The 23,428-nt window shown below is 43.9% G+C and overlaps 1 protein-coding gene across 2 annotated transcripts in view; it reads left to right on the top strand.

Annotated features, from left to right (window-relative positions):
* Nelfa (negative elongation factor complex member A) overlaps positions 1-23,428 on the top strand; it is a 29,148-nt gene that overhangs the window by 3,154 nt on the left and 2,566 nt on the right. For both annotated transcript variants that reach the window (XM_004656024.3, XM_045130254.1), the window contains 6 exons: positions 12,760-12,931; positions 15,700-15,861; positions 20,128-20,217; positions 22,019-22,149; positions 22,246-22,315; positions 22,940-23,028. In XM_004656024.3, the coding sequence (XP_004656081.1) occupies positions 12,760-12,931; positions 15,700-15,861; positions 20,128-20,217; positions 22,019-22,149; positions 22,246-22,315; positions 22,940-23,028 (714 nt within the window). The remainder of the gene's footprint in view (positions 1-12,759; positions 12,932-15,699; positions 15,862-20,127; positions 20,218-22,018; positions 22,150-22,245; positions 22,316-22,939; positions 23,029-23,428) is intronic.

Genomic DNA, 23,428 nt, shown 5'->3' with positions numbered 1-23,428 from the left:
TTAACCTCTGGTGGATAATCAGGGCTCTGACAGAAGTCTGTCTTGTTTATTTTAGGAGATCTAGTAAGACTCTGCTTAACAGCTCATTGTGGATATAAACCTCCCTGCTCTGCCCTCAGGGGCTGGGGGAGGAGCCAGGAAACAGGGGCTGCCCTACTCACTCCAGACGATCATGGCCTTGTGAACACTGTGCTGGGCACTCAGACCAGGGAGGTAGGAGGAGCCTGGAAACGGGTCCCACCTATTCCCCATCATTTCTTTTCTGGATAGCCATTCTGACAGGAGATGGAATTTCAGAGTAGTTTTAATTTGCATTTCCTTGATGGCCAAGGATATACAACATGTTTTTCTTTTTTTAAAATATTTTATTATTTATTTATTTGAGAACAGAGGTAGAGGTAGACAGACGAAGAGAGCGAGCGAGATAGAGAATGGACGCACAAGGGCCTCCAGCCACTACACATGAACTTCAAACACATGCACCACTTTGTTTATCTGGCTCATGTGGGTCCTGGGAACTCGAACCTGAGTCCTTTGGCTTTGCAAGCAAGTGCCTTAACCACTAGGCCACCTTTCCAGCACAAGAACATGTTTTAATTAATTAATTTATTTGAGAAAGAAGCAGAGAGAGAGTATAGGCACGCCAGGGCATCCAACCATTGCAAACGAACTCCAAATGCATGTGCCCCCTTGAGCATCTGGCTTATGTGGGTCCTGGAAAATCGAACCAGGATCCTTTGGCTTTGCAGGCAAATGCCTTAACTGCTAAGCTGCCTCTCCATCCCAAGAACATGTTTTTAAGATGTTTATTGGTCATCTGTATTTCTTCTTTTGAGAACTTGTTTGGTTTCTTTTAAAAAATTATTTATTGGGCTTGAGAGATGGCTTACCAGTTAAGATGTTTGCAAAGCCAAAGGACTTCAGTTCAATTCCCAGGACTCATGTAAGCCAGATGCACAAGGTGACACATGCGTCTAGAGTTTGTTTACAGTGGCTGGAGGCCCTGGTGTGCCCATTTTCTCCCTCCCTCCTTCCCTCCCTCTCTCCCTCCCCCTCTCTCTCTCTCTGTCTGCCTCTTGCTCTCTCAAATAAATAAATAAATAAAAATTTTAAAAAATGTTTATTTATCTACAAGGAGAGAGAGATTGAATATGGATGCACCAGGGCTTCCAGCCATTGCAAATGAACTTCAGATGCATGTGCTACTTTGAGCATCTGTCTTTACAGGAGTACTGGTGAATCAAACCCGGGTCATTAGGCTTTATAGACAAGTGTCTTAAGTGCTGAGCCATCTCCCCAGCCCTGATTTATCTTTTAATATATATATATATATATATATATATATATATATATATATATATATATTTTTTTTTTTAATGGGCATACCAGGGCCTCTTTCCACTGCAAATAAACTCCAAATGCATACATCACTTTGTGCATCTGGCTTTATGTGGGTACTGGGGGATCAAACTCAGGCTATCAGATTTTGTAAGCAAGCACCTTTAACCATTGAGCCATCTCCCCAGCCCCTGATTCCTTATTTATTTATTTATTTATTTAATTTTTGTTTTTTTTCTCAATTTTTACTAACATTTTCCATGATTATACAAAATATGCCATGGTAATACCCTCCCTCTTCCCCCTTTCCCTTTTGAAATTCCATTATCCATCTTATCCCCTCCCCATCTCAATCAGTCTCTTTTATTTTGATGGCATGGTCTTTTCCTCCTCTTACAATGGTCTTGTGTATCAGGCACTATGAGGTCATGGTTATCCAGGCTACTTTATGTGTAAAGGGAACACGTTGTAAGGAGTCCTACCCTTCCTTTGGCTCTTACATTCTTTCTGCCACCTCTTCCGCATTAGACCCTGAGCCTTGGAAGGTGTGATCGAGATATTACTCAGTGCTCCAGTGACTTCTTTCCAGCACTATGATACCTTCTGAGTCATCCCAAAGTCACTGCCATCTGAAAAGAGAAGATTCTCTACCCAAAGTGAGAGTCTGATTTCTTATTATATAGTTTTTTGAGTTCTTTGTATATCCTGGATATTAATCCTCTGTCACATGTATAGCTGGCAAAGATTTTCTCCCATTCCATAGGTTGCCTTTTTATGCTATCCATAGTGTCCTTTGCTATACAAAGGCTTTTTAATTTCATGAGGCCCCAGTGGTCAATTAGTGGTTTTACTTTCTGAGCAACTGGGGCTATATTCAGAAAATTTTTGCCTATGCCAGTATCTTTTTTTTAAACTTTTTAAATTAAATTTATTTTAACAGATTCATACAAGCTTAATGACATATTCATGGGTGCAATAACTTGTTTTGAAATGTATATACATTTCATAAAGTTTTAACTCAGTAAACATGTCCATCTCCTAAAACAAGTATCATTTGTTATAAGTGAAAATTTTCAAAATATTTTCTTTTTTGAAATTTAATGTACATAATTATTTTCTAGGCTCTCTCCTATATTGTACCATGCCAGCCAGTATTTTGAAATGTTTCTTCTACTTTGTCCTTCTTAATTTCAGAGTTTCAGATCTGATATTCAAGTCTTTGATCCATATGGACTTGATTCATGTATACCTGATCAGGGTGAATTATCTTTTTGATACATTTCTATATCCTGTTTGCCAGTGTTTTATTGAGAATTGTTTCATCTATATTCATGGAGGAAATGGGTCTGAAATTTCCTTTTTTGTTGTATCTTTGTCAAGTTTTTGTATCAGTGTAATTTTGGCTTTGTAAAGGGAGTTTTCCTTCAATTATCATGGATATAGTTTTGCTGGATATAATAGTCTAAATTGGCATTTATCTTTCAGGACTTGGAATACATCATTCCAAACGCTTCTGGCTTTTAAAGTCTGTGATGAATAATTTGATGTTATCCTGATGGGCTTGTCTTTGTAGATGACTTACTGCTTTTCTCTTGCTACTTTCGATATATTTTCTTGGGTCTGTGTGTTTAGTAGTTTAACTATAATATGGTGAGGAAAGATTCTTTTCTGGTCTTGTCTATTGGGTGTTCCAAGTGCTTCCTGTATCTGTATTGTTATCTCTTTCCCTATTTGGGGGAAATATTCCTTTATGACTTTGTTGAACATATTTATTATTTCTTTAGAGTGAAATTCTTCTTCTGTATCATGAATTCTCAAGTTTGATCTCTTCATAGCATCCCAAATGTCTTGAAATTCCCATTCATACCTTCCTATTAGTTTGCCTTTCTCTTTGTTGGAATGTTCTAGATCTGCCTCCTTTGTCTTCTGACTCAGTCTGTCCTCTTCTTTTTTTTTTTAATTTATTTATTTGAATTTTTTTAAATTTTATTTATTTATTTGAGAGCGACAGACACAGAGAGAAAGACAGGTAGAGGGAGAGAGAGAATGGGCGCGCCAGGGCTTCCAGCCTCTGCAAACGAACTCCAGACGCGTGCACCCCCTTGTGCATCTGGCTAACGTGGGACCTGGGGAACCGAGCCTCGAACTGGGGTCCTTAGGCTTCACAGGCAAGCGCTTAACCGCTAAGCCATCTCTCCAGCCCAGTCCTCTTCTTAATCCATTCTGTTGGTTAGACTTCCTACAGACTTTTTTAAAAAAATTATTTTTATTTATTTATTTGACAGAGAGAGGGGGAGAAAGAGAATGGGTACGCCAGGGCCTCCAGACATGTGGGCCCTCTTGTGCATCTGGCTAACATGGGTCCTTTGGCTTTGCAGGGATGGCTTTGCCTTAACCACCAAGCCATCCCTCCAGCCCTCTATAGACTTTTTAATTTGACTGTGTTTTTCATTTCTAGTATTACAGGTTGATATTTCTATTTCCTTACTCATATCTTGTGTCTACCTCCTCATTTTGTTAAATTGGTTTCCTGTGTTTTCTTGGGAGTCCTTCAGGAGTTTGTTTTCTTCTTTGATTCCTTAGAACATAGGTGTAATCATTCTTTTGAATTCTTTGTCAGGCATTTCATCTTAGTGACCTCACTGGAGGTCATTTCTGTTAGATTTATAATTTTTGGAGGAATTATGTTGTCTTGATTTTTGTGTGTGTTTCTTGTATTATAATGAGAGATTTTTGCGTCTTGTTTCAATGCTTGGGTTTTCTAATTATCTGCTGTATTCTTAGACATGTAAATCATAAGTTACCTCTTCTGCTAAGACACTTAAGGTGCCAGATGTGGCTCCTGTATTAGACCCAAAGTAAGAGCAGAGGTGACCCAAGCTATTGAATATGCTGCTATGTAAATATTCTAGTATCAAATTAACAACAGTTTTTAATTTGATTTCAGTAATTGTTGGTGAGTAAAAGAACAAGGCTATTGTAAATGTGCTAGGGGTTTGCTTACTTAGATGTGGAAACAGTTGCCCAGTGTGGTGGTACACCCTATTATTTATTTATTTTGTTTTCAGGCATGGTGGTACATGCCTTTAAAAAAAACCAACATTTTATTTATTTGTTTATTTATTTATTTGAGAGAAAAAGGCAGAGAGAGAGAGAATGGGCATGTCAGGGCCTCCAGCTACTGCAGATGTACTCCAGATGCATGCGCCCCCTTGGGCATCTGGCTTAGATGGGTCCTGGAGAGTCAAACTGGAATCCTTTGGCTTTGCAGGCAAATGCCTTAACCGCTGAGCCATCTCCCCAGCCCCCAACTTTTTTGTTTTTGTTTTTCGAGGTAGGGTCTCATTCTAGTCCAGGCAGACCTGGAATTCACTATGTAGTCTCATGGTGGCCTTGAACTTTCAGTGATCTACCTACCTCTGCCTCCCAAGTGCTGGGATTAAAGACATGCGCCACCACGCCCGGCTCTTGGTACACACTTTTAAACCTAGCACTCTGGAGGCAGAGGTCTGGAAGATTGCTATGAGTTTGAGGCCAGCCTGAGACTAGAGAGTGAACGTCAGACCTGGGCTAGAGTGAGATCCTGCCTTGGGGGGAAAAAAAAGTGGGAACAGTATAAGGTAAATTAGTGTGAGGTTAGTGTTAACTTTGAAAAGGGATGGCTGGAGAGATGGCTTACTTGTTAAGGCAGTAACCTGTGAAGCATAAGGACCCAGATTTGATTCCACAGTAAGGCAGATATACAAGGTGGCTCAATTTTTCTGGAGTTGTTAGCAGTGCCTAGAGGCCCTGGCATGTCCATTGTATCTCTCTTCTTCTCTTTCTCTTTGCCTGTCTCTCAAATAAATAAGTATTTTTTTAAAAAGAAAAAAAGATGGAGGTGTTTCAGGTATCTGAGAGAGGAAAGTTGGGTACTGGTAGTTGCCACAGATATTAGAAGTTGAGTTTATGGAAGATTGTCATTGTGGAGAATAAGAAGGGTAAAAGGAGAGAGTGTGGAAAAGGAGTTGGAAAGAAAGAGAGTAAGCAAGTTGTGGGTGGGAAAAGTTGTAGAAAGATTCCAATAGTAAGGTAGGTGGAGAAAAATACAGAATAATTTTAAAATCAAACTGAGCAGTATACACACATACAAACAAAACCAGCATGGCCTATTTATACATGAGTGGGGGTTAAAACAAACAGGTCACCTGGCCGGACATGGTGGCTCACGCCTTTAATCCCAGCACTGGGGAGGTAGAGGTAGGATCACTGTCAGTCTGAGACCATCCTGAGATTGCATTGTGAATTCTAGGTCAGCCTGGGCTAGAATAAGATCCTACCTTGAAAAAAAAAAGCAAGTCAGTTAACAAAGTCAAATGTCCTAACTAGCCAGGTGTGTTGGTTTACACTCTTAATCCTGTCAACTGGGAGGCTGAGATGCCTGGGTTACAATTTATTTATTTATTTATTTTTAAAATATTTTATTTTTATTTATTTATTTGAGAGAGGGAGAGAGATACAGAAATAGGCAGGTAGACAGAGAGAATGGGCGCGCCAGGGCTTCCAGCCATTGCAAACGAACTCCAGGTGCTTGCACCCTCTTGTGCATCTGGCTAACGTGGGATTGGGGAGTCGAGCCTCGAACCGGGGTCCTTAGGCTTCACAGGCAAGTGCTTAACCGCTAAGCCATCTCTCCAGCCCAACAATTTATTTATTTTTGAAATGGGGGTCTCACACTAGCTCACTATGTAACCCAGGTTGGCCTTCAACTTGTGAGATGACAGTACTGCACCACCATCATAGTGTGTGCCACCACAATTGGGTTTTTTTTTGTTTTTTTTTTTTTTGGTTTTTCAAAGTAGGGTCTCCCTCTAGCCCAAGCTGACCTGGAACTCACTATGTAGTCTCAGGATGGCCTTGAACTCATGGCAATCCTCCTATCTCTGCCTCCCAAGTGCTGGGATTAAAGGCATGAGCCATCACGCCTGCCTCTTTTATCTTTTTTTAATGCTAGAAGCATGTATAGAATTGTTCTCTTTTTCATGTTTTCTTTCCTTGATCCATCTTATTGTTTGTCACTTTTGTTATTTGCTGTTGTATGTATCACCGTATGTATGCATGGTGTGTGGCAGTGTGTATGCACTCATGTTTAAGAGCCATGGTGGGCATGTGGAGGTCAGAGAACAACTTTGGGTGTCAATCTTCCTTGAGGTGGGGTCTTTTTCACGCTACATTTACCAGACTTGCTTCTGACTGCCTGCTGGGATTACAAATGCTAGCACTACAGTGTCTGACTTTGCCTGTGTTCTGAGGATCTGAACTCCAGTCCTCACACTTGCATGGTAAATAACCACTGAGCCATCTCTTCAGCCCATTTGTCAGGCTTGGGTTTCAAAGTGCCAACTTTTTTTTTACTTGATTGAAAGTCTCTGTTTCACTAAATTGTTTTTGTTTTTTTTTGAGGTAGGATCTCACTGTAGCTCAGGCTGCCCCGGAATTCATTTTGTAGTCTCAGAGTGGCCTCAAACTCACGGCGATCCTCCTACCTCTGTTTCCTGAGTACTGGGCGTGTGCCATCATACCTGGCTCACAGATTTTTTGCACTAATATTCTTTACTTGGTTTTCCCTATCCGCCCCTCCCCCCAGACTCTTAATTGTGTTTTGTGTAGATATAGTCAGCCACTATGAGGTCATGAATATCGCAGCCACTTTGTGTCTGGAAGACAGTATTGAAAAAAACTCCTCCCCTCCTTTTGGCTCTTACATTCTTTCTGTAATGATACCTGAGTCCTAGAGGGTGTAATAGAAATGGCTCAACTTACTGCTGAACGCTCCACTGTCGTTTCTTTTTTAAAATATTTTTATTTATTTATTTATTTAAGAAAGAGAAAATGGGCATGCTAGGGCCTCCAGCCACTGCAAACAAATTCCACATGCATCCACCATCTTGTGTATCTGGCTTGAGTGGGTACTGGGGAATTGATTCTGGGTCCTTAGACTTCTTAGGCAAGTGCCTTAACTTCTAAGCTATTTATCCTGCCCCTCATTTCTTTTATTTATTTATCTGTTTATAAGCAGAGAGAGAGACAGATGAGAGAATGGGTGCACCAGGGCCTCCAGCTGCTGCAAACAAACTCTAGACTCAGTGCATCTTTATGTGGGCACTGAGGAATTGAACTCAGGTCTTTTAGTCTTTGTAGGCAAGTGTCTTAACTGCTGAGCGATCTCTCCAGCACTCCACTGTTATTTCTCCTTAACACTTTCATGAGATTTGAGTCTCCCCAGTGGTCACCACCATCTGAAAAGAGAACCTTGTTTAACCAGAAGTGAGAGTAGCACTAAAGTACAGGCATAAACATAAGTATTTAGAGGCAGTTTGGTGGGCGTAATATATGTACCATAGCCAGACAATGGGAGTAGTTTCCCCATGAGGGGTTTTGACTTCCTAGGCCATAGACTTTTGATTAGGTTTATAATACCAGGCATGAATTCCCTCCTGTGGGGGACTCAAATCTAATTAGAGAGCAATTGGTTTTCCCCATAACAGACATGCCACTGTTGTACCAGTTCGTACATTGGTCCTGCTGTCTAGCTTGTAAGGTCCCAGTGGAGCCTGGCTGTGGCATCTCTTTGTCACCACCATTTTCCACCTAGCATGGCTCTTAGCTCTGAAGGATCTGGACTCCCTAAGAAGCTCCCCCCACTGAGCAGAGGATTTTATCCATATGAGCCCCACTCTGTGCCCTTTGCATGAATCTTGGACCACTGGCTAGGGAAGATCTTGAATTTCTAATTCTCTTACCTCCACTACCCAAGTGCTGGTGTTATAGGCATGTGCTACCAGCCTAACTTTGAAATGTTTAATTATTTAATTAATTATTTACTTATTTATCAGAGAGAGAGAATGGACATGCCAGGGCCTCCAGCCACTGCAAACCAACTCCAAATGCATGTGCCACCTAGTGCATCTGGCTTACATTGGTCGTGGGGAATTGAACCTGGGTCTTTTGGCTTTGCAGGCAAGCGCTGTAACTGCTAAGCCAACTCTGCAGCCTGAAACTTTTAATTTTAATAGTCAGTTTTTTCAGTTGTGGTTTATGTTTCTCCAGTGCTAGTACTCAAACCCAGGGTCTTGCTCTCACATAGCATTTACCACTGAGCTATATTCCCGACTCCATGGCTCCAAGTTAGATGTAAGCCTGGTTCTAGCACTCAAGTGGCTAAGAAAGGAGGATCCAAAACAGCATTGGAAAGATGGCTCAGAAGTTAAGATGCTTGCATGCAAAGCCTAAGGACCTAGGTTCGATTTGATTTCCCAGTACCCACGTAAAGCCAGATGTACAAGGTGGCACATGCATCTGGAGTTTGTAATGACTGGAGGCTCTGGCATGCCCATCCTCTCTACCCCCTGCCTCTCTGCCTTGTTCTCTCTCTCACTCTCTCAAATAATTAATACATTAAATTAAATTAAAAAGAAAAAGGAATAAAAGAAGTCTATTAGATGTGCTTTTGTTTCTTGGTACCTTTCAGTGTTCTGTGGGTAGACAGGTCTTGGATACTTTTCAGGTACTGTTAGGGTGGGAGTCTTTTTTACCCTGTTCTGGGTCAGGGCTCTGACCAATGTTACTTGAGTTGATGATACTCCTTTCTTGAATTTGTGGGGGAGGCACACTTGTGCAGAGAAGTAGACCTCTGCCAGGGTCTTCTCTTGGCAAGAAAAGAAAACCTATACTCATGGCACTCTCAAGGAGGTGCCTGCAGTGGTTGAGGGCTTGGTTAGCATCTGTTCACTCAGTGCAGAGATGTGGTAAGCACGGCATTGAATTTGCTAAAAATAAAGTGTTTATTTACATGTGTGTATGTGTATGGGTCCCTCTTATATGAGTGGCCTAAGAATTGAACTAGGGCCATCAAGCTTTGCAGGTGAGCCCCTTCAGCTACTGAACCATTTTCCCTGACACTCCTCTTCCTCCTCCCTCCTCCTCTCTTCCTCTTCCCTCTCATCTCCTTTTTTCGAGGTAGGGTCTCACTCTAGCTCTAGCTCAGGCTGACCTGGAATTCACTATGGAGGCTCAGCGTGGCCTCAAACTCATGGCGATCCTCCTACCTCCGCCTCCTGAGTGCCGGGATTAAAGGCTTGCGCCACCATGCTGGGCTTCTTCCATTTTTGTTTGTTTTGTTTTTTGAGGTAGGGTCTCACTCTACCTCAGGCAGACCTGGAATTCATTGTGTAGTCTCAGGGTGGCCTCGTACTCATGGTGATTCTCCTACCTCTGCCTCCCAAGTGCTGGGATTAAAGATGTGTACTGGAGAGATGGCTTAGTAGTTAAGCGCTTGCCTGTGAAGCCTAAGGACCTGGGTTCGGAGCTCAATTCCCCAGGACCCACGTAGGCCAGATGCACAAGGGGGTGCATGCATCTAGAGTTCATTTGCAATGGCTGGAGACCCTGGCGCCCCCATTCTCTCTCTCTGTCTGCCTCTTTCTCTCTCTGTCATTCTCAAATAAATAAATATGAACAAAACATTTAAATTTTACTTTATTTGTATATTTAATTTTATTTGTATACATGTATATAATGTATTTTAATCAAAATTAACCCCATTACCTTCTTGTTACCCTCCCACTGAATGCCGCCTTCTCTTTTCTACTTCGATGCCTTTTTTCTTTTGTCACCCACTGAGTTTAATTAGGGTTGCTTGTTTGAGCATGGGAGGGGCATTTATTTACTGAAACAGTGGCTACACCCCTGAAGAAAATGTCTCTCCCTTCCCCAGCAACCATTAAATTGCCAGTACCTCCTCAGGGAGTGATAAAGGCCTCATGCCCTCCACCATTCATGACAGAATATTGATGAGTCCCTTGAAGGCAAGATTCTTATTTAAGAGTCTCTAGTCTACAAATAGCTCTGTTAGCACAGGTTGTTATTACAGTACAGCCATTTCTCCATAACTCTGGAGGATCAGTACCTGAATCCACCCTGTTCACACCCTGCAGATACTGAAGCAAGGATGTACAGGTTATTCCTGTAAAGTGGCATGGTGAGGACTGGGAGGATGGTTCAGCAGTTCAAGGCACTTGCTTGCAAGGCCTGTCAGCCTGCTGGGTGCACAGAATGGCACAAGCATCCAGAGTTCATTTGCAGCAGCAAGAGGACGTGATGTGCCCACACACACACACAAGCATGCATGCGGTGGGGGGGAGCACATAGCATGCGCAAATTAATTAAAAATAGTATAAGATGGTATGGTGTTTGCATGTAACTTGTGTACTTTAAATTTAAATCATCTTTAGATCTTTGGTAGTCTCAAGCCAATTGTAATGACCAGAAAAACTTTATAAGTGGCTAGTTCATACAGTTACATTTTTTCTTTTAGAATATTTCCATTCCACAATAGATGAAATCCACAGATGTGGATCTGTGGGTTTGGAAGGCCAACTATACCTCAAACTTGGGTGGCTTAAGCCAGAGCATTTATTTATTATACTTCCAGAAGCGAGAGGTCCTGAGATCCAAGGGCTAGCCTCCCACCCTCAGTGCAATTTTTTTATTTCTTTTTCAGTTTTTCAAGGTAGGGTCTCACTGTAGCCCAGGCTGACCTGGAATTCACCTTGTAGTCTCAGGCTGGCCTCAAACTCACAGTAGTCCTCCTACCTCTGCCTCCCAAGTCCTGGGATTAAAGGCCTGGGCCACCATGCCCGGCCAGCCTCTCACCTTCAGTCTCTGCCAGGGGCACATTTCCCAGTTTGATGGCAGCTACCATCTTGCTGTGCCCTTCTACAGTAAGAACAGATTGGGAGAGTCTGTCAGACCAACCAGAGCCCCAATTTTATTTTTTTTCCTCAAAGACTCTTTCTTCAAATACTATCACATGAGGACTAGGACTTAGCTGTTGTCCTCAAGGTTTGTGAGTCCCCTAAGTTGGAACATTGAATTCTTTAACCCCTCAGACAACACAGGAGATGGAACCTCATAATGGGATTAGGCTCAAGGGAGCTGGTCCACTCTCACCATGTATGCCCCTGAGCCAGGAAGCTGTTCTTACCAGCTACTGAGTTTCTTGGCACTTTGGTTTTCATTTTCCAACCTCTAGGCCCATAAGAAAAAGTTTCTGTTGTTCTTAAGCCAGCCGGGTCTATGGGTTTTGTTACCCTAGTCCAAGGTAAGATGGACTTTAACATGTGAATATGTAGGAGTGACACACAAACAGTCCAGTCAGTTCATCACAGTGGTTTTTCTGTTCATAACCTTCCTTTTTTTTCTTTATTTTTTTCATATGTGTGTTATGGGGTGTGTGTGAAGATGTGCATGCCCCATGGAGATGCAGATATACATGTGGAGGCCACAAGAGAATGTTGGGTATCCTTTCTCACTCATCAGTGTCTTGCCTTGAGACCAAGTCTCTATCTGAACCTGCGCCTTCATAGCAAGCCCTAGCAATTCTGTTTCTGCTGCCCGTGGACTGGGGTTACAAGCATGCATGGCCAGAACCAGCTGTTTACATGAGTGCTGGAAAATCAAACTCAGATAGTCTTAAGCCCTCTTGTTTGTGCAACAAGTACTCTTAGCCACTTAGCCATCTCCCCAGGACCAATTTTCCTGACTTAAAAAACATCTTTATAAAATATTATCCACTTTCCTTCTTGGTGGGTATATTATACCTACCTGAGGCTACTATAACAAAAATACGACAACTGGATCTCATCTGTGGTGTCTACAGGTTAAATCCCACTGTCAGCCGTCACATACTCTTGCAAGATTCAGCATAGACTATTACTGGCTTCTCTCTGACTGTGGTGACCTCAAGGGTCCTTAGCTTATAGCTGCAGGTGTCATTCAGGACTCTTGGCTGTCTTTTCCCTGTGTTCATGTGGTCTGTCCTCTGCACATATCTCCAAGTCCCTATTCTTGGGTATGGTGGCTTGGGGTTGTGGGTTATGCATGGTGTAAGTCCTTGTTCCTAGCCAGGCCCTCCCTTGTGCCAGAGGAATAATGGCACATCAGCCTGCCTTGGTGTACCTTGTTGCTGACCCTGGGCTGAACTCTTAATGTCTGAGATGCCCTGTTTATAATGGATTTCCTAAATGTAGATATTGGTATCCCTGGTTTCTTGTCCTTTATGATTTGTTATAGCCATCTCCCAGGCCCAAAGAGCTGAGGGCTACAGGAGCTGAAGCCATTATAGCTTGACAGAAGCTGTGGCATTGCAGGAGAGCTGATGGTGCTGGGGTCTAGTGAGAGCACAGAGGAAGCAGAGGCCTGCTGTGGCCCCCAGGGTGATTACTGACAAGATTAGCTACTGCCAGTGGCCACAGTGGATCTTCAAATTGTGCAGGTGCACGGACCACCTTTGTGTGGTGGTAGGAGACACTCAGAAAGGCCATCCTTCTGGATGGTAGGTGGGACTGATGGCACTTGGGACAGAGTCTTCTCTCTCTGCAGATGAAGGGCGCCTTGATGGATATCATCCAGCTGGCCACCCTGGACTCAGACCCGTGGGTCCTCATGGTCGCTGACATTCTGAAGTCCTTTCCTGACACGGGTTCTCTAAACCTGGACCTTGAGGAGCAGAACCCCAACGTTCAAGACATTTTAGGAGAACTTAGAGAAAAGGGTATGTTGTCTGTAATCTCCCTTTTTTTAAAATATTTTTTTAATTAATTTATTTATTTGAGAACAACAGACACAGAGAGAAAGACAGATAGAGGGAGAGAGAGAGAATGGGCGCGCCAGGGCTTCCAGCCTTTGCAAACGAACTCCAGACGCGTGCGCCCCCTTGTGCATCTGGCTAACGTGGGACCTGGGGAACTGAGCCTCGAACCAGGGTCCTTAGGCTTCACAGGCAAGCGCTTAACCGCTAAGCCATCTCTCCAGCCCTGTAATCTCCCTTTTGAAACTGCTGTCCTAGATAAACTGGACAGTCAACTGTTAAACTGTGTATGGGTGGCATGGTGTGTCCTAAAACACTTGACTATGCGGTTTATCTGTGTATTGCTGTCAGGGTGGTGACCATTGCCCTATCTTTGCCACATGTGCTATGTCTGGAAGCATGTGACTCACCTGTGGTGCCTAGCCACCATTGTCTCATCATCAGCTCCCTGATAGTGAAGAATCTGAAGGTTGTTTCTGCAGAGACTTGAACATTACTTGGTGTAGAGCAGATACAGCATGTCAGAAACATGTTGACCACACCAACATTGTTCATAGAACATGAGCAGAAAACTAGAGACTATAATAATAGTGGGAATGTCTTTGTCCTCTCTAAAATTCTCCTTTTCTTTGAAGAATGGGAATTGGTGATCCCCAAAATCAGTTCTGTGCTCTGAGTCCCTTCGAGGGGGAGTAGCAAAAGTTGGGGTTGCAGATGCCGAGATTATGCACTCCTGCAGGCCTGCTGTAATGGTGTGGTCCATTCTCTGGTAATTTCTTTGTAGGTTTTTTTTCTTTTCTTTTAATTTTTTTTAATTTTTTTATTTTAGAGATAGAGAAAGAGAGAGAGAGAATTGGCATGCCAGGGCCTCAGCCACTATAGTCACACTCCAGATGCTTGTGCCACCTAGTGGGCATGTGTGACCTTGTGCTTGACTCATCTTTGTGCATCTGGCTAATGTGGGATCTGGAGAATATAGCATGGGTCCTTAGCCTTCGCAGACAAGTGCCCCAATCACCAAGCCATCTCTCCAGCCCATGTTTTTCTTTTTTTAAAAAAAAAAAATTTATTGTGCTATGAACAAATAGCATATTGGTCCCATTCCCTTCATGTTATCCTCATATCCTCTCTTCCTGACCCCCGTCCCACTGAGGGCCTCCTTGGTTAGGATTATTGGTATTCATCATGAGGTTATAAACTCAATCTCTGGTGGGATGTGAGGGGGGACATTACCTTCAGATACAGCTTCCCACCCTGTGGCTCTTAAAATCTTCCCACCCTTTCTTCTGCAGTGTTCCCTGATCTTGGTGGGTATAAGTCTGCTTTAGTGGTCAGATTTCAATTTTAATGAGTTTTGAGTGTCTTCAGTGTTTGTAGGGGTTTTTTTGTAGTTGTAAACCCAGAGCACAGGTCCACATCCCTCTGCTGGTTTGTTCCTTATATAGGAAGGGCCCATTTGCCCTGGGAACAGGAAGAGAAGGGACAGGAAATGTGAGTCTGCTTTTTCATTTTATTTGCAAGCAGAGAGAGAGAGAGAGAGAGAAGAGAGACAGATGGTTTCCATGCAAGGAAGATTCCTTGCTCTAGGCATGATGGCTTATACCTATAATTCCAGCACTGTAGAGGATTCTTGAATCAGGAGGATTATTTTAAGCTCAAAGCCAGCTTTATATACAGAGACCTTGTCTTTTTTTTTTTTAATTTTTTTTTTGTTCATTTTTTTATTTATTTATTTGAGAGGGACAGACACAGAGAGAAAGACAGAGGGAGAGGGAGAGAATGGGCGCGCCAGGGCTTCCAGCCCCTGCAAACGAACTCCAGACGCGTGCGCCCCCTTGTGCATCTGGCTAAACGTGGGATCTGGGGAACCAAGCCTTGAACCGGGGTCCTTAGGCTTCACAGGCAAGCACTTAACCGCTAAGCCATCTCTCCAGCCCTTTTTTAATATTTTTATTTATTTATTTGCAAACAGGAAGAGAGAGAGAGAGAGAATGAGAATGGGTGATCAAGGGCCTTTAGCCACTGCAATCAAACTCTAGATGCATGTGCCATTGTGAATCTGTCTTTACGTGGGTACTAAGGAATCAAACCCAGGTCATTAAGCTTTGTGGGCAAGCATCTTAACTGCTGAGCCATCTCTCCAGTCCCAAGTCTGCTTTTTCATTGGTAGTTAGATAAGATGGGGGGGGTTTCCCAAACTCTGGCCCCTTGGTGACCACACAAACTTGGGAAGCATGCATGGTTGGTTTTATAAGACTGAGACTGCACTGAAAGGCAAGACTACCAGGCTAGTGCTCATGGCAATCACATTGCACAGGGCTCTAATTGTCACATACTTACTCCTCCTCTTATTGGTAGCATGTTTTGTTTGAATTTTATGGTCTGAATGGGCAAGGTGCTTGCTTTCCATGTCACTGTGGTTCATGGACACCTCCAAGTCCTAAGGCTGCAGCTGACAGACTGGTGTGCCCTATGTTGTTTTGCAGATATTTGTTTTTAAAAACTCTCCCCTGGGGTGGAAGGCTGTCCTTGGGTCCCAAACCATTTTGATGACATTGGGTCTGAGAGATGGCCAAGCTAGAATGTGGGGACCACAGGGAAATTGAAACCAAAGCAGAAGCTGCCATGACTATCAATAATAAAAGCACATGTGGGGCTGGCTTTGCTTGTAAGCTAAGAGGGCAGCAACAGTGTCAGGGCTTTAACATGCTGTGGCTCTTGGCTCTCTGCAGTGGGCGAGTGTGAGGCATCTGCCATGCTTCCTTTGGAGTGCCAGTACCTGAATAAAAATGCCCTAACCACCCTCGCTGGACCCCTTACCCCACCCGTGAAGCATTTTCAGTTGAAGCGGAAACCCAAGAGTGCCACACTGCGGGCAGAGCTTCTGCAAAAGTGTGAGTATCCCCACTGTAACTGGCCATGCAACTTGCCTCTTTCTTTGTTCTAATTTTTTTTTTTATGGAGCTCTTGCTGTTGAAGTTTTTATTTATTTAATTTTTACTTATTTAAGATAGATAGAGAAAGTGAGACAGAGAGAATGGGCATGCCAGGGCATCCAGCTATTGCAAACAAACTTCACATGAATGTGCCACCTTGTGCATCTGACTTACGTGGGTCCTGGGGAATCAAACATGGGACCTTTGGCTGTGCAGACAAGTGCCTTATCCACTAAGCCATCCCTCCAGCCCATCTTTTTTCTAATTTTTTGTTCATTTTTATTTATTTATTTGAGAGTGACAGAGAAAGAGGCAGAGAGAGAGAAAGGGTATGCTAGGGCCTCCAGCCACTGCAAATAAACTCCAGACGTGTGCACCCCCTTGTGCATCTGGCTAACATGGGTCCTGGGGAATCGAGACTCGAACCGGTGTCCTTAGGCTTCATAAGCAAGTGCTTAACCACAAAGCCATCTCTCCAGCCCGAAACCTGCCTCTTTCTGTGTTATTTGTTTTCAGGTTTCTTTTCAAACTGCTAAGGGATCTGCCCTGTGTTTTCAAAAAGACAATCAGGGACTGGAGAGATGGCTTAGCGATTAAAGTGTTTGCCTGTGAAGCCAAAGGACCCAGGTTCAATTCCCCAGGACCCACGTAAGCCAGATGCACAAGGGGCGGGCACATGCCACAGACCCTGGCATGCCCATTCTCTCTCTGTCTCTCTTCTCTAGTCCTCCTCCTCCTTTTATTCTTCTTCCCCCTCTCTCTCTCCTCTGTCCCTCCTCCCTCCTTGCAAATAGATAAAAATTTAAAGAATTATTTAGCAGGGTGTGGTGGCACGAGACTACATATTGAATTCTCATCAGCCTGAGCTAGAGTGAAACCCTACCTCCAAAAACAAAAACAAACCAAAAGATAATCAGTTCTACAAGGTTTTCTTTTTCCTGCTTTGCTATTTTTTAAATTAAATTAATTAATTTATCTTGAGGCCGGGTCTCACTCTAGCCTAGGGTGACCTGAAACAATTCACTGTGTAGTCTCAGGTTGCCCTCGAACTCACGGTGATCCTCCTACCTCTGCCTCCCGAGTGCTGGGATTAAAGGTGTGCACCACCACACCCAGCTACTTTTACTTTATTTGAAAAAAAAATTTTTTAAGCCAGGCGTGGTGGCGCACACCTTTAATCCCAGCACTCGGGAGGCAGAGGTAGGAGGATCACCGTGAGTTCGAGGGCAACCTGAGACTACATAGTGAATTCCAGGTCAGCCTGGGCCAGAGTGAAACCCTACCTCGAAAAACAAAACAAAAAAATTTTTAATTTTTGTTTTTATTTTTATTTATTTATTTGAAAGTGACAGACAGAGAAAGAGGCAGATAGAGAGAGAGAAAAAAAAGGCACGCCAGGGCCTCCAACCACTGCAAACAAACTCTAGATGCATGAGCCCCCTTATGCATCTGGTTAATGTGGGTCCTGGGGAATTGAGCTTTGAACTGCGGTCCTTAGGCTTCACAGGCAAGTCCTTAACTGCTAAGCCATCTCTCTAGCCCAATTAAAAAAAAATTTTTTGTTGTTATTTTTATTTATTTGAGAGCGACAAAGAGAAAGAGGCAGAGAGAGAGAGAAAGAGAGAGAATGGGTGCGCCAGGGCCTCTAGCCACTGCAAACAAACTCCAGATGCGTGTGCCCCCTTGTGCATCTGGCTAACGTGGGTCCTGGGGAATCGAGCCTGGAACCAGGGTCCTTAGGCTTCACAGGCAAGTGCTTAACCACTAAGCCATTTCTCCAGCCCCTTTTACTTTACTTTTAGTTAGTATTCAGTTTTAAGTATCATTATGGCATCTCTAAGGCTTTTTTAGAAATTTGTTGCTGTACTGATCTCTAAAATACATGTAATAAGAACATGTATTAGAAATTTCAGGGTTTTTGGGTGTGTGTCTATAATCTGATGCAAAAATGAAATGTGTACCAGCCTAGACATGTGAATGGGCCTTCATGAGCAAGGTGTTGGTATGAGGCTACTTCAGACATCTTGGCCTTGTCCTTCAAAGCTTATTTGGAGGTTTTAGAGTGTACGTACTCATATGGCTTTGGCCAAACAGCCTCCTCTGTCTAGAATGTCATCCTTGGGAAGGATTAATGGCAGGGAAAAGGTATACCCACCTAGCCAGCCAAATAGCTGAATCCATCCTTGGTGAACAGTGGCCTGACAGATCATCCTCACATCCCTGGCATTCTTGAGTCTTCATTGCTGTTTCTCTTTGAACATGTTTGATTTAGGGCTGGAGAGATGGCTTAGCAGTTAAGGCGCTTGCCTGGGAAGCTTAAGGACCCAGGTTCTCTATCCAGGTGCCACATAAGCCAGATACAGAAGGTGGTGAATGTGTCTGGAGTTTCTTTGCAGTGGCCAGAGGCCCTGGCATGCCAGTTCTCTCTCTGTGTCTCTGATAAATAAATTTTATTTATTTATTTATTTGAGAGAGATACAGAAATAGGCAGATAGAGACAGACAGAATGGGTGTGCCAGGTCCTCCAGCCATTGCAAATGAACTCCAGATGCATGTGCCACCATGTGCCCCCTTGTGCATCTGGCTTATGTGGGTCCTGGGGAATCTAACCTAGGTCTTTTGGCTTTGCAGGCAAACGCCTTAACCACTAAGCCATCCCTCCAGCCTTCTAATAAATAAATTTTTAAAAAATTATGTTTGATTTACAGCTCACTGGATGTATTTCCAAGTCATGTTTTAGGAAATGTATGTGGAAAGGTCTTGCTGGAAAGACCTTCAGCTAGAGGGGTAGTGTGTGGGGGAATTATTGAGGTAGGGTCTCATTCTAGCCAGGCTGATTTGGAACTCATTTTGTAGCCCAAGCTGGCTGATCCTCCTACCTCAGCCTCTCAAGTACTGAGATTAAAAGCATGAACCATCATACCCAACTAAATCTGGTGGAAGACCTGAACTTTTTTTTTTTTGTCTTCTTCTTCCTTCCTTCCTTCTTCTTTTGTACTTGTATCTCAAGTGGGTTTTTTAAAATACTTTTTATTTTTATTTATTTATTTGAGAGCGACAGACAGAGAGAGAAAGAGGCAGATAGAGAGAGTGGTTGTGCCAGGGCCTCCAGCCACTGCAAACGAACTCTAGATACGGGTGCCCCCTTGTGTATCTGGCTAACGTGGGTCCTGGGGAATCGAGCCTCGTACCTGGGTCCTTGGCTTCACAGTCAAGTGCTTAACTGCTAAGCCATCTCTCCAGCCTGTTTTTTTTTTTTTAATGATTTAATTTACTTTTACATTTAACTTGTTAACATGTCTGGGATTCACTTTGTGTTGTGGAGCTAAGAATCTAACTTGATTTTTTTCAATTGGCAGAAAACTGCCATCCCTTCTCAATACCTCTTTAATGTGCCATCCTTCATGTTTTGGGAACAGTATTTAAAATCAGAGAAAGCTTTCCCAATGACTACATAGCAAAAAGAAAACAAAGGGAGATTTCATTTACTTCTTTTACTTTCTTTTTTTGTTTTTTTCTTCAAGGTAGGGTCTCACTCTAGTCCAGGCTGACCTGGAATTCACTATGTAGTTTCAGGGTGGCCTCAAATTCACAGCAGTCCTACCTCTGCCTCCCAAGTGCCGGGATTACAGGCGTGTACCACCATGTCTGACATTCTTTTTCATAATATTTTATTTTTATTTATTTGAGAGAGAAAGAGAATGAGCACACCAGGGCCTCCAACCACTGCAAACGAATTCCATATGTATGCACCATCTTGTGCATCTGGCTTATGTGGGACCTGGGGAATCAAACCTGGCAGGCAAGCATCTTAACTGCTAAGCCATTTCTCCAGCCCCAGACAATTCTTTATAAAACATATGGGGCCAGGTGTGGTGGCTCACACCTGTAATCCCAGCACTTGGGAGGCCGTTGTAGGAGGATCACCATGAGTTCAAGGCCACCCTGAGACTGCATAGTGAATTCCAGGTCAGTGTGGACTCTAGAGTGAGACCCTACCTTGAAAAAGCCATTATAGGGAAATAGTTGTTCCTCCCATACGTTTTGGAAAATTTCAGCTCTAACATTCAGTGGCATTTTCTTAATTATGTATTCCTGCTAGGTTGTAATGTGAAAGTAAGTTACCTCAGGTGTTTCCATAGACACATTACTGAAGCTGTTCTGTGGGTTAAGAGGCCCTGTGACTGCAATGATCCTTGATGCCTGTGGCTCTTTTCTACACAGCCACTGAGACAGCACAACAACTGAAGAGGAGTGCTGGGGTACCATTCCACGCCAAGGGCAGGGGACTGCTCCGCAAGATGGACACTACAAGTAAGGCTGGGTGTGCCTGTGGGTCAGACAGGAGGTTTTGACCTAAAGGTATGACTGTTCCTCATCAGAAATGCCACTAGGACATTAGCCCCAACTAACACTGGGGAGAGAGAGCAAATCATGTAAGGATAAAAGTGAGTTTCCCTGCTGAGGAAGAGGCCAGGAGGCTATGTGTGGTAAGTCAGCATCAGACCCACTTGATTTGAGAAAGACATTTACTATAGTTATGCCACCTGTAGCTTCTATTCTGGGTGTGGTGGTTAAGGCTGGGGGTGGGGGAGGAGGGCTCTGAGTTTCTCAAGGTAGGGAGGAAAGTGGATGTGGCTGTTTGCATAGGTGCAGCACTTTGTGCTATGTATCAGGGGTAGAGCCAGCCAACCCAAAGTGGTGGTCTGTCAGAGTTGGGTGTGAACTTAGAGTACTTATCAATTATAAGAGAGTGGGGTTCTGGAACCACACTAAGGGCACCATGAAAAAAGGAATACTGTTCTTTGGCATAAGAAATTTCCCAGATTGGGCTGGAGAGATGGCTTAGTGGTTAAGTGCTTGCCTGTGAAGCCTAAGGACCCCGGTTCGAGGCTCGGTTCCCTAGGTCCCACGTTAGCCAGATGCACAAGGGGGCGCACGCGTCTGGAGTTCGTTTGCAGAGGCTGGAGGCCCTGGCGCGCCCATTCTCTCTCTCTCTCCCTCTATCTGTCTTTCTCTCTGTGTCTGTCACTCTCAAATAAATAAATAATTAATTTGAAAAAAAAAGAGAGAAATTTCCCAGATCCCAACCACTGTATAGCTAGAGGGGAAGCCTTCCTGGTCCTCTTAGTGTTGGGCTACCCTGCATATTTATCAGGAATCTTGACAAACCAAGACTCCAGGCCACCTCATTTCTATTACCCCACTTGCCTTCTGGGAGCAGATCCCATCTTTGTTCACCTGAGCAAAGCCCCAAAGGCAGGGACTACATCTGCTTTTCTAGGGAGAGAGGTGGCATAGTTATCTCTCAGTGTGTAGTACAGTGTGTACTCACCCCATTCTGGGCTGCTATAAGGCCTGGGCAGGAGGGCATCCTGAGTGGTGAAGCTTGTGCATTGCCGTAGAACTCAGGTGTCCTTCTCTCGCAAAAGGACAGGGTAGAAGATATATGGTCCTACACTGTGAAGTTCTATTGAGGGCCATGAGCAATGAGAAGTGGAGGGTCAGCATTTCATGAGACTTTGTGACTGAAGATATCTGTCTTTGTTCTTCACTGCTCTTGGCAAAACTCTCAGATTGAGATGCCATCACTCTTCTGCACAGGACTGAATGACATAGGTGACTTGTCCCACAAGGTCTGGGAATCCCAGTTATCTTGGTTGTCACTCCTCTCACTCTAGTCCTTCTAAAGAGGCTGTGAGTTGTGATCCTCTGAGATACTGAGCCTGGCTTTCTGACAGATCTGCGGAGATCTTACAAGTCTTAGCTGAGTATCCCAGTGACTAGAACAGCTTCAGCTATTTTTAAAAATGAAGGGCAAAACACAAAACTGGTATCGGGGCTTGGACAATGACTCATTGGTTAAAGGTGTTTGCTTGCCAAGCCTGTCAACCCAGGTTCAATTCCCTAGCACCCATGTAAAGCCCATTGTGGGCCAAACTCATTTGTAGCTACAAGAGACTTTCCAGGAATGTGGAGCACAAACTCCTAGCTTACACACGCAAATAAATAAAAATTTTAAAAGGAGAAAAGAAAAAGGTAGCAAGAGACAAAAATCCTCCCTTCCTCCATGAGCATTGTTAATGATTCAGTGATGGTGCCATCTTTTCTCCAGCCCCTCTCAAAGGCATTCCGAAGCAAGCCCCCTTCAGAAGCCCCACCACACCTAGCGTCTTCAGCCCTGCAGGAAACCGGACCCCTATCCCACCTTCGAGGACACCACTGCGAAAAGAAAGGGGAGTGAAGGTGGGCCATCTTCCCAGCCTCTGTTGATGACAACAGCAAGGACATCCTTGGTCCTTCATGCTGTAATTAAGTGTGGAGTTGTGTTTGTTTTGGTAGCTCCTGGATATCTCTGAGCTGGATACAGTTGGTGCTGGCCGAGAAGCAAAGAGGAGGAGGAAAACTTTAGGTACGGTTATTAGCTTCAGAGGTCTGACGCGTGGGTAGGAGGTATGGCTCAGCCTGACTTGAGCTTTATCTCTGTGTGGTATCTAGGTGCTTTTGGGTTTTTTTTTCCAATTTCTCTTCCTGGTTAACATGCCTGGTGTGTCTTCCTGCACTAATGGTGGCAGTTCCCCCAAAGTGCCATTTATTATTTTAAAGACAAGGTCTCTGTGGGGCTGGAGAGATGGCTTAGTGGTTAAAGGTCTTGCTTGCAAAGCCTGAAGGCCTGGGTTCAATTCCCTAGTACCGGTGTAAAGCCAGATGCTCAAAGTGGTATATGCATCTAGAGTTCGTTTGTAGTGTCAAAGTCCCTGTGTGTTCATTTTCTCTGTTTGCAAACAAATAAAATTTTTTTTAAAAAAAGGACAAGGTCTGTGTATATCAGGCTGGCTTTGCGCTTTCAATAATCCTGCTTTCAAGAACCCTCTAGAGTGCTGGAATTATAGATATAAGCTTTACACCTAAACCTTTGCCTAGAGACCAAAGTGTGTGATACTGTCTTGAACTGAGCCTGCCTGGAAGATATCCACTCTTCTGAACCAGAGGCAGTCTCAAGGTCAACTAACTAGCACTCTTACTTTTCTGACAGATGCAGAAGTGGTGGAAAAGCCAACTAAGGAAGAGACAGTAGTTGAAAATGCTACTCCAGATTATGCTGCTGGCCTGGTATCCACACAGGTAGATTCTGTGCAGTGTGGCCACATTATGAGCCACTAAATATGTTCTGTGAACATATAGGTGTGTGTGTATGTATGTGTACATATATGTATATGAGAAGCAGCAGGGCTTGGGTTTGGAATGAGCACTTGCCACATGCTGGGGCCCTGCCTGGGATCTCCTCACTGATGCACCTCATTCTTTCCTCTGTCTGGTGGATGTGGCACCTGTCTGGGTCCCAGTGCCCTGGAGACCATGCCCTTGTGGGTGGGAGGAGTCAGTTAGCCAGAGCAGTTCCACTCCAAAGGCTGTCTATGGAAATAGAAGCTTGTGGCCAGAGAAACTGGCGCAGAGGAGGAGGTGATGGTATGTGGTAGGTGCTTCTTTCCCTTGTTGCATGGCTATGGTCTCCATGTCTCAG

The sequence above is a fragment of the Jaculus jaculus genome, chromosome 11, assembly GCF_020740685.1.
Source record: "Jaculus jaculus isolate mJacJac1 chromosome 11, mJacJac1.mat.Y.cur, whole genome shotgun sequence".
Classification (NCBI taxonomy): Eukaryota; Metazoa; Chordata; class Mammalia; order Rodentia; family Dipodidae; genus Jaculus; species Jaculus jaculus.
Note: the sequence above shows the minus strand (reverse complement) of the source record. Positions and strands in the feature narration are given on the sequence as shown.